This window comes from Aphelocoma coerulescens, chromosome 2, assembly GCF_041296385.1.
Source record: "Aphelocoma coerulescens isolate FSJ_1873_10779 chromosome 2, UR_Acoe_1.0, whole genome shotgun sequence".
In the NCBI taxonomy this organism is placed as follows: Eukaryota; Metazoa; Chordata; class Aves; order Passeriformes; family Corvidae; genus Aphelocoma; species Aphelocoma coerulescens.
The window spans coordinates 106,486,144-106,503,808 of record NC_091015.1 but is presented as its reverse complement, the minus strand read 5'-3'; the positions used below and the strand labels follow the sequence as shown (position 1 = coordinate 106,503,808).

Below are 17,665 nucleotides of genomic sequence, written 5' to 3'. Positions count from 1 at the left end.
CACAAGACCTTAAAAAGCACAGAGTGCACTTCCCTCATTTAGTGAGTTCTGCAGGCTGAGGGTGGGAGAACAAAGCCTAAGACCCTACCTCCTCCCCAGCCACAGCGACTGCACCTCTTCCTCTTACACCCATGCACGCTTAACCAGCTCAAGACCCAAATCAAGAAGCACCAGTACTTAGCCACTGTGTGCACAACAGAAAAACATACTTGCAATTTATTTTATGAAACTATTGCCTACACGTTTACTCATTTTTTCACTGAAACACAGATCTAGTCATATATTGCAATGGTTATAAAATTCAGGCAACTCCTTAAACATTAGCAGTGGGCGCTGCAGCAGGACCAGAACTTGCTCCTCACTTGCACCAGCCTTGCCTCTCACCTGTAACTTTTCCACCCATTCCTTGCACAGCAGAACACTGTACCTTCAGCAGCCTTCACATGCAACAAAGGGAAACATGGAAGTGTAGGAGTATCAGCTTCAATTCAGGGACAATTTATGTTCCACACAAAATTACGACGAGCTTGCCATATTTTAGACATGAGAAAGATTAACTACTGCAGCTACAATTGACTATACTAATTTCAGCACCCTAGGAGTTTAATGAACAGTCAAATATTAAAACACATTACTTTGATTTAGATACATAAGTTGTTCCTTTTAACTTCATAGTAGAGCTATTTGCTCATTGAAACATTAACACAGGCTTCTGATACCGTACTGAATGCTGGTGTTAAGGTTAATTTTTGAGGACAGATGTCATAGCTACTTCACGCTTGGCATTCTCAGAGGTTTCAAACAGTACAGTCATTTCTGTATTGCTGTGGTATCGTCTCACCAGCAGAAGCACATTAGTGCCTGAAGGCTCCACTCAAGGTCTCCAAGCACTACTATTAATACAGAATGACACTGCATGTGTCCCAATAAACCATCCAGTTAGACAGCATGAAGGTTAAGAATGAAATAGGAAGACAGAGCCAGCACATGAGGATTTGCTCAAGGGCAAAGCTAGGTTGGTGGTAGAAATTGAGGAAAACAGACATCTATCAAATTCAACTGGTATTGCTTAACCTGACTGCCCAGAACTTCACATCATTAAAGAAGATTTGCCTCTTCCAAAAGCAGCACTTCCTTGTACCAGGCACCAACTTAACCAGACACCAGTTGGTCATAAGGATTCTACAGTGCATATGTAACTTGTAGAACTGGTTGGTGAAAATCTCATCAAATCTCTCACAGAAAGCACTGGTGCTGTCAACATTTTGAAGTTTTTTTTCTTTTTTTTCACTTGCCGTCAGAAAAGATCAAGGGGGAGTGTTTTAATCAATACATCAAATTGCAAATACACCATAATAGTTCCTGCACTCTTTATTGCTTTACAGAAAAAGGTAAAACTCTGAGAAAATACAGAATTACACTGGAAAATAGAAACAGTGCAACTTTGCTAGGGGAAAAAAAAAAAAGTGAAAAGGCTTCATGATTAATTTTGTATGGTAATACGACTATTCTTTTTGTTTGTTTACTTTTTACAGAAAAGCATACCCCAAACTTCAAAATCCATACAATCTGTATGTCATGTGTCTCTCAAACTGCATGTACAAAAAAAAAAATAAACTTTTATCTTATGAAAATAACATTTCAGAGCAATTAACTAAGCAAGTAAAAAATATTTCATCTGTTAGTTTTTTTCCTTTTTTGATAATTTATGATGCATACCAAGAGGAAGCACCTGGCAAAAACCACACACAGAGCTCAGGTCTGTAAGCAGCCTAAGCCATGAGAGGCAGTGAAAGCTTTTATGCTTGCAGATCGTTGAGCATATATGAGGTGAACAGTACAACTACCACCATGTGTCATGTTAAGAATTTCAACTCCCTCTCACCAGGAAGAGACAGAAAATTTTCTGCCAGTGTTACCAGACTGCAGCCTTAGTCAGGGTGCAGATTTCGGAACATTAGCAAGGCAATGAGGGGGGAAAAAGAGGAGAGAAAATAGAATCTCCTCTAAAGCAGCACAGAACCCATCTGATTTACTGATACGTGCTTACTGAAGCAATTTAGCTTGAACTAGTTATGCTGAGCTCTCCTCAAATGTCGCAGTATCCCACAGGGTAGGAGAAGAGAGATCCAGCAGGCAGGAATTGCACAGCAAGATTGATTTATTTTACAACTCTTTTATAGACTTTTTTCTTCATAGTCTAATTGGTCAAAGGATCAGCCACCCCTTGGGGTGATTGGCTAAAATCCTAAAACATCCATTGTCAAAATATTTTCCGACTGTATCATAAACAAAGGTTTGCAAGGTTGCAGGTGTTCATAGTTTATAGAACTCTACTAATATCTTCCGTGAGAGAGAAAAGTATCTCACGGGACTGGAAAGAAGCAAGAGAAATTCTTGCTAGCAGCATATTTGTATCCACACTCAAACACTGAGTACCAGTCACTTTATTAAAGTTCTCAAATCGATCACCTCAAAACACATTATAGAATCTAGGTACATAACACAGGGCAATTAAAGGCAAGATTTTTCGTAAGTTCACTATCCAGCAAGATTTGGTCATTATTAACAGATTATTTTTAGTTCAAAGAAAACATTAAATTGCAGACTAAAGGCCTTATCAGCATTATGTCTGTTTTCAGTTTTTGCCCGCAATTACATTTCCCAAAGTTTTTCAGACCTAGGTACCAGAAGTGGCAATGGCATTTGGTTCCTTGGTGTTTATTTACAGCACATCCCATTTACATAAAGGACATGAACTAGGTAGATAGTCCAGAATTTCCAATAATCTAACACATCCCAGGCCTGTATAAATTTCTTGAGCAATCCCTTGACATGGCAGTGCAGTGGGTTTTGATCCTTCATTATAGATCACAAGCTTTGTTTCCAGCTCCCCACTGTACTATGTGACCATGGAAACCAGGCTACTTGGACTAGGTGCATTTGGTAGTTGCTATGGAGTAAGTGGGGACAATGCTGGAAACCTTCCTTCCAAACCCCTCTTCCTGAACAATCAATGAAATTAAGGGCCAGTTTTCACAGGTAGCAAGAAAGTTTGAAGATTTTGGGATGGTAATAATGTGCTGTGCAGAATTCTCTGATGAGGAGTAGCAGAGAACGGTGCTGTTGTAACACAGGCAGCTTTAGTCACTGCAAAAGAGATTGTGGCACTTTGTAGCATAATGATGACAAATTATCACAGACCAACTAAAACTGAACAAAAACCAGAAAAATCTTCAGTCTACTCATCTACATTTAGGTCTATGAGAAGTTAAAGAAACTCATGGCAAGAAACTCTGCACAGCCCATTCTTTTTGTTATTGTTGTTCTTAGATATATTTATGTCAAGTTCAAACCCAAGTATTAATGCTAAGAAGAAAGTAAACAAAATAAATACTTAGAACATCTACTAATGCATTAGGTAGATGCAGAGTTTAGTATCAATCAAAGTAAAAAGAAAAGAAAATGCTGGGTTCATTGAGCAATTTTTTTGTATCTTATGACTCTAAAAACTGCAGATCCATTAAACATACAAGAAAGACATCCCACAGAAATGAGGTGGTGTATGTTACTGCTGTGAGTAAAACAGAAGGGTTTTGTAAACACTCCTCCACATTATTCAGGTCAAACAGACCAATTATTTTTCAAAGCATTCACTTAATTTCACAGTATCTCATTATTTATTAAATAATCACTGTAGCTTGCCATATTTATATATCAAGAGGAGAACAGTATTTTGAAAGAAGTGTCACAGCATGGGAAGCCATCTTAATGTCTTTTGCAAATTTCCTAATTTGAAAGCTTCTTAGCATCATCCTAGACATTTCATAAAGTAATTGCTTTCCAGAAGTCCATTTCTAATTTTGTAATTCAAATACACAAATTTCCTAAATGTAAAGTGAAGCTAGATGTCAACTCAAAAAACCACCAAACCAACCTCACAGTGATCACTGGATTAAAGGACATTTACTGGACAACCAAGAATTGTGATTGCTGCAGTTGGCAACAGTCTCTTTAATGTCACTACACATAAAAAGGTCTGAGGAGAAATGGTCTGCCAGTCCAGGAGCACTACAACGGCTGCAAACCTGACCTCAAAGGTTCAAAGAAGCTGCCTAAAATTATGTTTTTCTTTGGTCCTAAAGTTTTGGGAAAGGACTTAAGAGTAAACAGCCTGGAGAGTGAAAGTAATGAAATTGAGGAAGACCCTTGATGAGATGTTCTCCTCTTCCATTTCAGTTCTATCACTATGAGTGAGGAGAGGCAGTTCAGCATTTCCACTGTAGTCTCTGTAGGCCTTCAGCAGGTCTCCCACAGCACACTAGAAGATCAGTGGGAAAACACTTCTCATCTACAGCAATATTGAACAACAGAAAAACCTACTCTGACTTCAAAAAAAGAAGAAAAAAACAAAACACACTGTGACATTTGGTTAATGCAACCACGAAGAAATTTAATGCTGCCTGAAAGAACTGAATCAAGAATGACTAACTATAGGGAATCCATAGTACTGCCTTAACCATACATTTCCTGATTTTAAATCTGTGGCCTTATAATTTCTTGTGGCATGACTGCTGTTTTAGATAAAGGGATATTACACACATTTCTGTGCATAAAGGGAGATTTTGATCAAGCACTAGCAACTTGGAAGTTTAGGGGTTTGGTGTTTTGGTTTTTTGACTCTCTAGGAGGATGAGTGAAGGACAGAAGGACTACAGTAGTAAGTTCCTGCTTGACAAAACAATTTTGGTAAATGAATTTTATCAAGTATTCTCCATGAACTAATTAGGAAAAAGAAGGAATTTTAAAGAATTGCAGCAATCTGTTTCTCTGTTGATCTGTCCTATATAACAACTGCAGACTCATGGTCACCTGACTCTTGCTCACCACCACAGAATTTGCACCTCTTGCACAGGCTGTTACAATTCGAAGAATTTTTAGCTTTTTGAAGCCAGATGTGCCCCACAACTCACCCTCCTGCCATCCAGATGCATCAAACACATGTGATCCCACAGCAGGAAAGAAGATACAATGTGGTTTTCTAACCAAATTTTATGTCAAAGACCAAAGCAGGGGGTAGTTGGTGCACTACAGCCCATCAAGCTTTGTAAACTTAATGTATCACACCTGCTGGATCTCACACGCTTACTCAGAAAGGATCAAAATATTTGGCTAAATGCATCTGTTTAGTGCATTTGACTTTGCTGCACAACAGTTTTCTAAAGGGCATGTCTGCAAGACCAGTCACCACAAGACAACAACTTGGGATTCATACTATTGTTTGTACTCAAACTGCAACTTTGGGCCACAAAAGCATTTTGCAAAATACTGCAGCAACCCAAAACAAAACCACATGTAGCCAGCTGCCCTCTCTTTGGGCTGCTTTCTCCCTATTCCTTCCAGTGTGCTTACGTATTTTCCTAAAGGAGATGGCAAGGAACTAACAACTGTATGAGTTCTAGTTTGTACACTTTTTGGGGATAGCTGCTTATCTGCCACAGCAAAGCAAAATACCCACATTCCTCCAGAAAAAGTACAGAACTATCTGTTTATATCATATGTCCAATGCAAAGGGCAATAGCTTTATACAGTGTGGGCTTAGACTGTAAACTGTTATTTTTGGATGAGGATGTGTGGAGGGAAGATAGCAAGAGCTAGCAACAAGCCATGAGGGGTTTTTTTACATATAAATATATATAGAAAGCTGTCCTTTTTTAAGATGTGTGAAATCTCTTCCGGTACTACACAGAAAAACAAATAAACAAGATATTATCACAAGGCAAACAGAACACCACATTATGTGTAGAAAACACAACAGTGTCAGCAGATGCTTAGGAATCAAATACTAACTTTTAATGAACATTTTGACAGTTTTCTTTTTTTTTTTTTTTTCCCCCTAGGGAGGAGATTTTTAAAGCTGCGTATCTCCTTGGGCTGACAGTCTTGTCCTTTAAAATCCTCTTATTTTACCTATTTTTACATAGTTTCTTTCTTATGGATAAAGCCAATGATTGCCCAAATGAAAAACTGTCAACACACAGAACATAACTCTGCTCACTGACTCTTAAAAAACTTCTACAATATCATGCTTCTAAGTCTCTTTCATTCATTTCCACCATGACTGAGAATCTTATCAGCTGTGGATCTGACTTCACATCTCTCATTAAATCCAGCACAACAAAATCTTCATTTGGCCACATCTCATAGGACACTCTTTCAAAAACATGGTCATTTTACAGTATCAACTACAAAACAGTAATGATAACAGTGATCTGGTAAACAACTACTGTCCTAAAAATCCCCTGGATTTCACAGAGTACGTATTTCCCAAGCAGCCATCTATCTTCAATTTTCTACACTCACCTTGGTTGACTTCTCAGTGCTATGCTCTCGTTTTCCTACATGGTTCCCCATGATGGACCACCAAAACTTTAAATTCTGAAAAGATAAAAACAAAACAACATTTTTGAAACCAATACATTTGTACAGAAATATAAATTAATTTTTAATCTGATACATAGGAAAGAAATTGTTCTCATACAGTAAGAATTTCTACAATCCAAGGTAATGTCTGTGAAAGATCCTAAGGAAAAAACCCATGCTTATCTGGTCTATTTTGCAAGTTTAAGCAGTATCAGAAAGCTTTCCTACTTCTATAAAAAAAAAAAAAACAAACCAACAAAACACGTATAAGGGAAGGAAATGTTCTTTTTGAAATTTGGACATAAAACTAGATTAGAAATTAGATAGAAGCCCTGTCTTTTGATATTATGTTTATGATAACAAACAGTGTAGTATGCATCAAGTAACTTACAACTACAAACTTCCATACAAGCTCAAGTAAGTTCTTCTGAATTCACATTTACCATTATATAAACAGCAATTAGTGAAAAAAGCACCACACTTAAACTGCTAACAATTTGCTGGGGAGGTTAGAACATGTGAGTTGTTTACAGCTCCCACTTGCGTGATGAGCACACAAGAAAGTAATGCCAACTCTTTCTTTGTATTTTCTGGCTCATCCTGTTGTATCTCAGCTCTAACAGAGCTTATGTAGGTTAAACCACAACACTCAAATTTCAGCTTTTAGAGCACATTTGCGGTTGTGCTACATATTCTCACAGAAGCACATGTTTGTACAGGATCTTACACACAGCTGCTGCCTTCAGCTGATTTGAATGCAGTGCATCATAGCATTTGAAGTCATGAAACATTAAATTACATGCATGAAGTAAAACAATAGGCTACATACACTCATATATTGTTATAACCGGAGCTACATGCACTGATTTGTGTACAAAAGGTTTCTAAAGAAAGAAACTGTGCTTTTGACAAAGTACACATGTCTGTGATGGACAGTCATAAGTAATCAATCTTATTTTGTATCTCTACTTCAACTTCTGGAGAGACTGATAGATTTATTTACACATACACTTCACCACTCCACCCAACACCCCAGCGATAAATTTCAAATTTTGAGGGTCTACAGTGCTCATTTGACAACCCACTGAACTCAATTTGCTCTAAAATCTAAGTGCCAGCCAATTAAAAAATTCCTCATAAAAATCCATTTCTAAGATATCACAAAATAAAAACTAAAAAACCATCCAAACTGAGTGAATACTCATGATAGAATTTATTGGTAAATTGGAAACATTTTTTTTTTAAACAGCACTATCTATTTCATACAAGATGAAAAAAAACCCCAAACAACCCTATCCTTTCAAATTGTGAGATCAGCACAACCAACCCACATATTTTTTGTGGTTCTGAAAATTTTCAAGGAAAAATACAAATAAATTCATATACACTGAGTTTCAGAGCTGAACTTCCTCAAACTGGTCGTTGCTCTACAAATTGTGAGGAGCAGCTCACCCCTCATCACTTACTTCCCAACATAAGGAAAGCAAAGTGGAATACAAAACTGTCTACAGCAGAATATAAAGGCAAATGTTCTATGTGTTATTCTTCCACTCATTTATCAAAAAATTAACTATCAAATTTGACCTATAACATACATATATCTAAGTACACAGATGATGAAGCCAACACAACACTTGCAAATCAGATTTGTGATCCTGTCCCCCTTAGTCTCCCTCAGGTCTTTGGAGTAATGCTCCAGGAACAATTACCCTGTATCCATAAAACACTCACAACTAGATTTTATCTTTTTTTCATGCATAAATGAATGCAGATGCTTAAACTGAAGAGAAGTTAGCTACAGGCAACCGCTATTAATTCCTCACATAGCAATAAAACTACTTTTCAGCCAAAGGGACAAAAGCAACCAGGCACTAGCAAGGGTATCCCAAATGTTACAAATTTTTTCATGCTACCTATTAAACAGAGAATTTAAGTAATGCTTTGGCAAAGAAAGGCTTCCAAGAATCTGGCATGAATTATGAAAGAAATTGTATAGTGCCAACTGTTCTATAGATTTCTGATAAGGAAGTAAAACCTTTACATACATGCAAGCCTATAAACATTTAAACACTTACAGCAACAAAGACTTAATTTTTCACTTCAGCCTCAAGCTGAAATCTGCCTTACTTGACTAAAAACTGAGCACACAGGTCATTTACACCTCAGGATGAAAGTATACCCTGCAGCACTAAGAATTAAACACTGACTTTGGTTCTTACTGTCCTGAGGGAGACCATACTGCACAGTTTCTACCTACGCCAATTTTTATGCAATGAGTTGAGTCACTGTCTTCAACAGGATTACTCAGTTTACAACCTTTGTAGGAACTTGCAGCCAACTATTCCAAACATCTCAGCTAGAAAAAGATTCATATTTTCTTTTTAGTCACCTCCCTAACGTACAAGGTTGCCAGACTAAGCAGCTCTGTATGAAGTGAAGAATCAGCTTCTTACACTTCCCAGCAATGTCCATCAGCTGATCAGCACTCTCCTTTGCAGAGGAATCCATGAATGATTTAGCACTGATGAACAGCCACAAGAACAGTCGTGGTGCTCCAAGCAATGGAGAAACAAACAAACAGAAGTACTGTGGAAATGCAGCACCTTCTTTGAATCTAACGTGAATCACATCTAACAATAAGCTGCCAAAACAGGCCTGCATATGAGACCAAGCTTATGACCACAACAGCATTTGCCGAAAACCTTCCTGGTGAAACTCTTCAAGTTTCGTGAATCCTGTGAGATGACAGATTTTGCACCTGAGCGTGAGTCACAAAACGAGAGAGGACACTGCACCCCTGCAGTGAATGGAGTTACATCAGCAGCTCCCCTATAAAACTCCCCATCAGGAGTTGCTGGTTTCATATTAAAACCATCTGAGAGACTCAGAAAATAACAGGCCACATGAGTAAACTATTTAACAGGACTAAAAGTTGAAAACACTTCTCCTATCTAAAAACTCTTTAGGGTGAAGTGAGTGAATTGGGGCAGGAAGTTGTGAACCACCAGTGCAAGTGCCACTAGCAGAGTCATCCAGCTGCCTCAGCACTATGCCACAACCACCTACTAAGCTGAATCAGCTCTGCTGCCATGACCTGGCACTTCCCAATCCATGACTGATACAGCAATAACTCCACCTATGCCAGCTGCTTTAAGTAATTCCAAAAACAGCCAAGGGATTTTGCCTGGGGAAGTGAAATAAAGTGTCTCCTCCCATCAATTCACCTTCTTACAGAGTTAGTCTAACAGGTAACCTGATGGAAGCCTAGACCAAGCAGCTCTCCCACTTTCTTCACAATAGGAACCCAAATTCCAACTAGCAACCACTACAGAAATGCCAGTGCCTTACCCAAGAGAGAAACTTCTACTTCTGAAACTCAAAATAAAAAAAGGTGATGGAAAAACTCTGTCCTACACAACACATACCTATAAAAATACACTTATGTTGGGATCATGTAATTTATCTTCATCTGAATAGTTGATTAAAAGTAGCAGTTTAGAAACATGCATAATTGTAGCACTTTTTTAGCCCATTCTAGTCTACCTGTTGATATTTGTAGCTAAACAAGTGGTTCTAATCATCTTCCCATACACACCCACTGGCCTATAAAGACCTTTATGATTTAGAATTTTCACTGAAAACACTTCTCCAAACCTTCTGAATACACCAAGAAATTCGATGGCATCACTTTCTGCAGGTTATGCAGTTTTAACTGCAAAATAGCATTTTCTTACTCATGGGAGCTTGAAAAAAGTTCATCCATGTAGTCACCAGACTTTAAATAAGTGATACTGCATTTCAGCAGCCAAAACAGTCTGTAAACCAATCCACAAAGAGCACTTTTATTGAACATTAATGGTTACTTCAAAGCATAAACTACTGAATATGTATCATAGGATGCTGAAAATGGATTGTTAAATATGATCTTACCTCTTCCCACACATTAATTATGACTCAACAGAACAACACGTAATAATAAAGGTATGCAAGGACTTACATATTTACAAGTATCAGAACATAATTACTACCTTGTCTAGGAATATACATTCATCACAGACTGATGTTGTTGGGTAATAGTGCAGAGCTACAAGTGCTCCTAGACTTACTCACACATGGGAAGGGTAACCACAGAATATAAAGATATTTGAGGAATTCACTTAAAACTTCTGGCTAAATTCATAACTATTCTTATCCAAGTAAAGATGACATTTTAATACTATACACAGATCTTATTAGAAATAAAAAGTGTAATTCCTTTTAAGAAATGTGCAAATTCTCTCTAATTTTGGTAGCCCCCTAATGTAAACTCTTAATTACAAACACCCAAGTTTTTGTGGGTTGTTTTGGGGTTTTTTTGGTTGGTGGCTTTTTTTGTGTGTGTGTTTGGTTGGTTGGTTTTTTGTTTGTTTTTGGTAGAGTCAGGTCCTGGTTCCACAGCTTCCTGCGAAGCAAGCTCACACATCACACAGCACTGGCTGCCAGCTAGATGGAAATCTTTGAGTGGTTTTTTTAGGCTCTCAGTGTGATACGCATCTTTGCAAGGAAGCCTTTCACTTCATCTTCTTTCCAAACAAGACTGAGACACTGGGCATGCCTCATCTGTTTCTTCAGAATTCCCTCATCATGGTAACCTAATATCCCAACTCACTAAGAAAGAAAACCTCCAGCAGGCACAAATGAGTGACCTGCAGCTAAATCCATCAGCCACCACAGTCAGACGCTTCATAGACAGATGTGAGGAACCATGTAACAAAAGTAACCTGCCTCACAGACAAACTGCTCCCCAGGAATCCCACCCTCTTAGTTCGACTGTTAAATTATTTCATAAAATATAGTGCCTTATATCCCTTACGAGTTTGTTATTTAACACAGATTTAATTTCTCATTATTGTGAAAGCATGCAATACTTCCTAAATCAAACTTTATTTCACTTTGACTTCCACAATTATATTTCTCCAAGGAATTCTTCTGAAAGAAAAACACATTATTCCAGACATAGTTCCACCATGAATTATTAAAGCCAAGATTTCAGTGGCAGGCATGACCTATAAATCAGAGAAGTCAAAAGGAGTTTAGTACTTACAGATGCATTTGACTTGTACAGTGCCTTGCATATCACAGTCTTGGCCCATCTAGATATTACAGTAATTTCCATGTTTATAGATAACTGCACGCATCTTAGCAAGGACCCTAGGCCACTGAAAACTTCCCCTTTGAGAGCTGGGCCAAGTACTGCAACACAATTTACCTGAGAAAGTACTCCCCAGTCCTAGCACAGCTGCTCAGTAATTTACATGCACTTCATGTATCATTGCAAAGGACACCAAAATTACTTAATTTTCTCTAAAATTTTCTGCAACACTACAGCACATGAGAAAGGCTACAACAGTGAGAGAGAATATATTCTGTGAAAAAACATTGTTGCAAAGGCATGGGGTAAACAGGACCCAAGGTTTAAGATGTTACCTGACTGCTTTGATTACCATTTTCTTATATTGCCAACAAGAAGGGTATTGCACATTATTTTTTGTAAAAGCATGTGATTTCCAGGAATCTCACCTCAGCACAGCTGAGTATAGTCCAAACTTGATTCTAGACAACAGTGTAATTACAATAAAAAAAGCCACATATATTTATTTTCTGTAGCATAGGCTTCTCTTGCTTTTGTCTCCTTTCTTCCGTCAACCCACTCCGCTCTCCTTGCTAGAACACCACTAGCCCCGTTCCACCCATTAAGAAATAAAAAAAAGACACAATTTTAAAACAAATTTCTTAACAGGGTTTTCCTGCTTCCCAAATGGAAAAAGGCTCCCCTAAGGTCATGTAGCACATGCTGGGATCTCTACTGCCTTACGCAAACAGAAACCATTGATGGCACTAATCATTTGGCATTAGCCACAAGTTTACCGTTCATCTTAAAACATCAAGATCAGCAGAGCCCTGTGAACTCTATGCCAATCCACCTGCAGGGTCATAAGGAAATTTCCCTAATCACCTCCAGTGCATCTGAGGAGGGAGGCAGGTGGGACCCCAAAGGCAAGGTACAGATGCACTCAGCACATCCAAGCTCCATCCCTTCTGCTTGCTGCACTTCTACCACTGTACCTACATCTGGATCTTGACTACCCATGGATTTCCTTAAAGTCCTCTATGACTTTGCTGAGATGCTTGTGACTCTCAGGTGTTCCCAGTCTAGGGAACAGGGAGAGCCACACATACACTGCCCTTGAATGTATGTATCAAAAGGAAAATAGTGCCCTCCTACAAAATTAAGACTAATTTGTCTATTTGTATCTCAGCCACTAATATCAACAGGTTCATTTAATTTACTACATACTGTCTTTTATGCAGAACACCACAACAAAATAGGCTGGGAGTTATTTTTTTTTTTCATATAGGTTTAGGTCTGCGTGGCACACAAAACTTTGGAGCAAGGACCAATTTTTCCCAGCTCTCCAAAAAGGATCACACACAATCATCACTTATTTTTTTCAGCACCTGTATGCTCCAGAGACAAAATAATTTGATACTACAGTAAAATAAATTATCTAATGAAAATAAAGAAAAAAAAAAAGGGACTGAGAAAGATATAAAGTTTAAGAACAGAGACGTATCATAGCCTCATTCTAGGTATCTGTAGACCTAGATATGCAGTAGACTCCTTAGACCAGTGCTTTCCACCACTTTTAACCAGTAGGGATATACTTCCACAGCTGTGAACTTCAACTTTCTGCCTCAGTGAGTTAACAACTAAAAGTTAGAAATTTTTCCTAAATTCTTAAGTAGTTTTGAAAAATATGAAACACCACACAAGAATATATAACCCAAGAGCAGTATTAACCAGGAAAATTAAAAAAGAACAAAATTCAAATTCAAATAATAGAGAATTTCAGGCCTAAGTAATAATCTTAACAGTACCAGAGGGGAAAAAAAAATCAACTCAGAAATGATACAGACAATTATAATTGTTTGTTACTTGAAGACATTCAGTTTCGGAGATTAAGGTATTCTGAAAACAGACAAGAACTACTACCTATTTTCACATAAAGATTTAAAAACGCCAAGAGAATAAAACCAAGATATATTCGATAACTCACTTTTTTTCCCCCGTTCTCTGCTTAGAAAAACAAGCCCTCTCCAAATGGTGAGTGGTATTTTCTCCCTTTCAAAGTGAAGTAGGTCACCTCAGCTTCCCAGAGAACACAGGCACTTTGATGATCCGTATTTCATTAACACTTTGTAGAGACTGATGACAAAATGCACACCTGCAGTTCTAAACACACAGGAATTAAAGTCACTGTATGCCTGCTCTTCTCATATTCAACAGACCAACAGATGGGACAAGGAGATGATTCACCCTCTTCAGACAGCATTAACTGTGCTGTGAGATAACACTGAATCACTATATCCTTCTCAATTAAAAAAAAAAAATTAAAAAAAAAAAAAAGTATATCTCTCTCCCTGATCTTTGTCTCTCTCTCTTCTGACTTCATATATGTTATCTATACTGCAAACATATCAACCAACAGATGGATTTCCTGTAGATTCTCCTCTGTAACATTTGGCATATTGATATTGCAAAAGGGTCTGACTTTCACCACACTCTGAGTTGACTCCCTTTGGCCCAATCTACTTCTCTACAGCCATGTCCCTCCCCTCCTTCCCATAAACACACTGCCAAAGAGGCACAAAACCCCATGTTTCTTTTCTGACACAGAAAAAATGCATCCTTCACTATATGCTTGTATTTCTGTCTTCTTGTGCATTGTGCTTCTCACTTCTTTTGGCTAACCTTATTGTCTGAGCGTTCATACATGAAATTATGCTTTTAGAGTACTTTTTAAAGTAATTTGATGAAGACTCCATCCTCAGTATTTTAATTTGTAAGCATGCTGAAGACATGCAAGAACGTTCAAAGTTCATGTGGCAGCCTCCTAACAGCTTAGCATTTTCCCCAGTCCGTTAACACAAACATGACAGTTCTCCAGTCAGAGATGGTTTGCTATTCAAGTTCCAAGTGACACCTCATGAAGCTTAAGTAAAGATTCGAAAACTCCTCTTCTCCGAAATCAGTAAATTAAGTGTAAGAACAAAGTAACTCAGAAAGCTGTAGAGGAGCAATTTTTCTGGCCTCAGAAATTCCTGTCTGGAAACACAGATACTATGATCCCAGTTTGGGATTTTCTCTGGTGATGATACACAGATTTGCTTTCCCTTCTGAGGAGAGAAAGCAAAATACATTTTTTGCTAAGGATAATTGTATAGCTGAGAAATAAATAAATCAATTTATCTTCTCTTCAAATGGAAAATCCAGATGTTTTGGCTTTAATTGTTTAGGTCAGAGGCTCAGCAGGTTACAGTCACTCAGCTGTGAGTTGTTGCACTTGGAATTTTAAATAATTAATGAGTAACAGCAGCTGAAATCTGCATGAGAAACATCACCCTGACATAATTATTATACTTGTGTGCTTCTTCAAATATACTTTCAAGAACTCGTGCCTCATACTTGAACATTGTCTCATTTTATCAAAATCTTAAATGTCATGTGCTGATGTTGTTTTCCCAATCTTTATCAGGGGTACATTCAAAGCCAATATAGAAAGAGTCATTACTTAGAGTAACTATTGAAGAGAACAATGACAGACCCAGGGGAAAATTTCCATTTGAACATGAGAATGTTCTAAATGTACACAAGACCATTATCTTCCCTTCTTTCATTAAAAAGCAAACCAGATTGTTTATTTCATGTTAAAAGGAAGACAAAAGCATGCGACAGGCCAAACACTCATTTTTTCAGCATGGTTTTGCAATGCAGTTCACCATTTATCAGTGTACAAAAGAAAAAGACAACAAAGTCTGGCAACATATCAAAATAAAGGAGTAAAAAAATATGTTTCAATAAGGAGACAAGCAGTGTATTCACTTTCAATCATGATTACCAAAATATATCTCAAATCCACTATATTATTAAAAGTTAACTAAGCTTGTATATAATATTTGCAGCACCCACCACAAGAATATCTTATTCTCGAACAAGTTGCACTTGTAAACTATTTTATTGTTAACTAAATATTTTTTTAAAAGAAGAAAATGTTTCAAATGCCATTATTTGTGACAGGGTCCACAGCCTCCAGCCAAGAGCAGATTTCCAGACAGTATGCAAAGATAGTGAGGAAGTTCCTTCCCTAAAGGTCTTGCAACATAAGTAGACAAAACACATGACCAGAAGATAAACCTTTCTCCCATATTACACATATAGAGCAAAGGCAGAGATAGGGTAAGGACAATACATAAAAAATTACTTACAGCCCACGTGAGAAGCTTTGGCAGACATTAGAAAATTAAATCCAGAGCTGTAATTCTGAAAACCCGTTTTCAGCTACAACATAATGCCAGTGGTTTGTAATCACAACACACGCCTCCTTTCTTATTTTACAAGTGCTTCATGGACTTCAACTTCTGCCATCCATCGTGCAAAATAACACTCCAGCTACAATGATACAGCCCAGCAGCATCACATGATTTTACACCAGAACCCCATCAATATACAATGAGGTTATTTCTCTGACATCCTAGGTCTTCATTCAGCCAACTTTGTCTCAAACACAGAAAATGTGAACTATCAGGCTCAAGATTATCACAAGACAGAGTGGAAACCACTGCAAGAACCCACTCCCCGCCTTTTTTTTTTTTCTAAACAGCTATAGCAGAAGGTCACCCATACTATGAGATAATAAGCTTGTGATTAGCACACTCACACAGGATGTGGGAAACCAGGGATCGTTTTGGACGATACGGAAGGGCAAGATCAGTCTGGCTTGATCACAGGGTAACTGTGAGTCACCAGTGTGATCTGGCAAGGGGAAAATAGATTAAAAAGAGACAGACAAACAGACCTACATTGTATCATGAGGGAATATTTCCAGATAAGACAGGGAAGAATTAAAGTCATCACACAAGCCACTAGCATAACACCAGCTGAATAGAAGGTACAATTCTGGTCAGCCGTATTTAACAACATGAATTTTTTACTAGAACAGATGAAGATGAGGGGAGCAACAACAGGAATCTATTAGACAGAGATAAGACTAAAAGCTCATGACGTGTCCTGCCTAAGTAAAGCAAAGCTAAATGAGCGTTGGAGGAGGAGAAAATACACACTGCCTACATATAAATCTAAACTAAAAGTCATAGCATTTCTAAACATCAGGTGAGCAGGGCTTTGGGAGAACCAGAGGAGAGAAAAAACCTAGCTGTGTTCAAGATAGAAAGCAAGAGTTTGACCACTGTATTTCAGGGACTGCATGAATGGTGTGGCTCTTACCACGGCAGAACAGCCGCAAATGACACAGGCCACTCCTTTTGCCTGGGGATATTTCAATCTGTATTTCTAAACAATGTACCTGGAACACTGGGGTGGGAAGGGAGAGGCGGCAGAGAGGGCCTACCTTTTTCTGAATCTGTTCATACACTGACAACTGACTTTAAAAAAGGATAAAATAATCAAAGCTCCAAACAAGACAAAAATCACAAAACCAGCAATAGTCTGGAAAGCCGGAACAGAAAAGAAATGTGATAGCTTTTAGCCAGCTGGATTTTACTGCAATGTAAGATACTAGACAAACAGACTTTACTCCCTACTCTGAGCTCTCTCACTTTATCCTGTAAGGGATCAGTGTGAGTATGGGAAAACTGTAACTCTCGCTGCACAAAGACATGCATTTACTGAAGAAAGAGAGCATGACTCCTGCTCAACAGCCTCTACCTTGGCAGCCTGCTCCTTGAAGCAGGAAATACAGGTCGGAACCCTTTGGGAAAGAGCTGATCTCCATCCCAACCACAGCACGGCAGGGTCTTGGCTAACCAGCTCTTCTGTAAGTTTGTGAGCACTGGCCCTCAGGAAACAATTGTGAGACACACACAAAGTCCACCTCTGCCCTTCTGCAGCTCCAGGAACTGGAACAGCAGTGAAACACACTTTGTTTGCATGGATACTGACTTTCAGGAGCCTTTGCTCATTGACTACATTGGGTACTATTCTGAGACACCTAATTCTCAGCATTAGATAGATTAGGGGCTTCATAAAAGGCTCTTCAAGTCTCTTTCACCCCTATTTTCCAAATAATTTACAAACCAACTGCTCTGTTCATTACATTCCTCTAAGACTATATTCCAAAAGAGTCCTTAAATTCCCCTCCTCAAACACTCTGCAGTAAACACTTCTCCATGGAAACACAATAAT

General features: G+C 38.2%; 1 protein-coding gene across 15 annotated transcripts in view; it reads right to left on the bottom strand.

Moving 5' to 3' along the window:
• Positions 1 to 17,665, bottom strand: part of MBP (myelin basic protein) — a 111,356-nt gene that overhangs the window by 77,885 nt on the left and 15,806 nt on the right. For 10 of the 15 annotated variants that reach the window (XM_069004310.1, XM_069004306.1, XM_069004305.1 and 7 more), the window contains exon 2: positions 6,364 to 6,438. In XM_069004310.1, coding sequence (XP_068860411.1) covers positions 6,364 to 6,414 — 51 coding nt within the window. In that variant the 5' untranslated portion in view covers positions 6,415 to 6,438. Of the gene's footprint in view, positions 1 to 6,363; positions 6,439 to 6,541; positions 6,579 to 13,520; positions 13,697 to 16,181; positions 16,210 to 17,665 lie in introns of those variants that run through there. The other 5 variants (XM_069004311.1, XM_069004309.1, XM_069004308.1 and 2 more) reach the window with 3 other exon arrangements.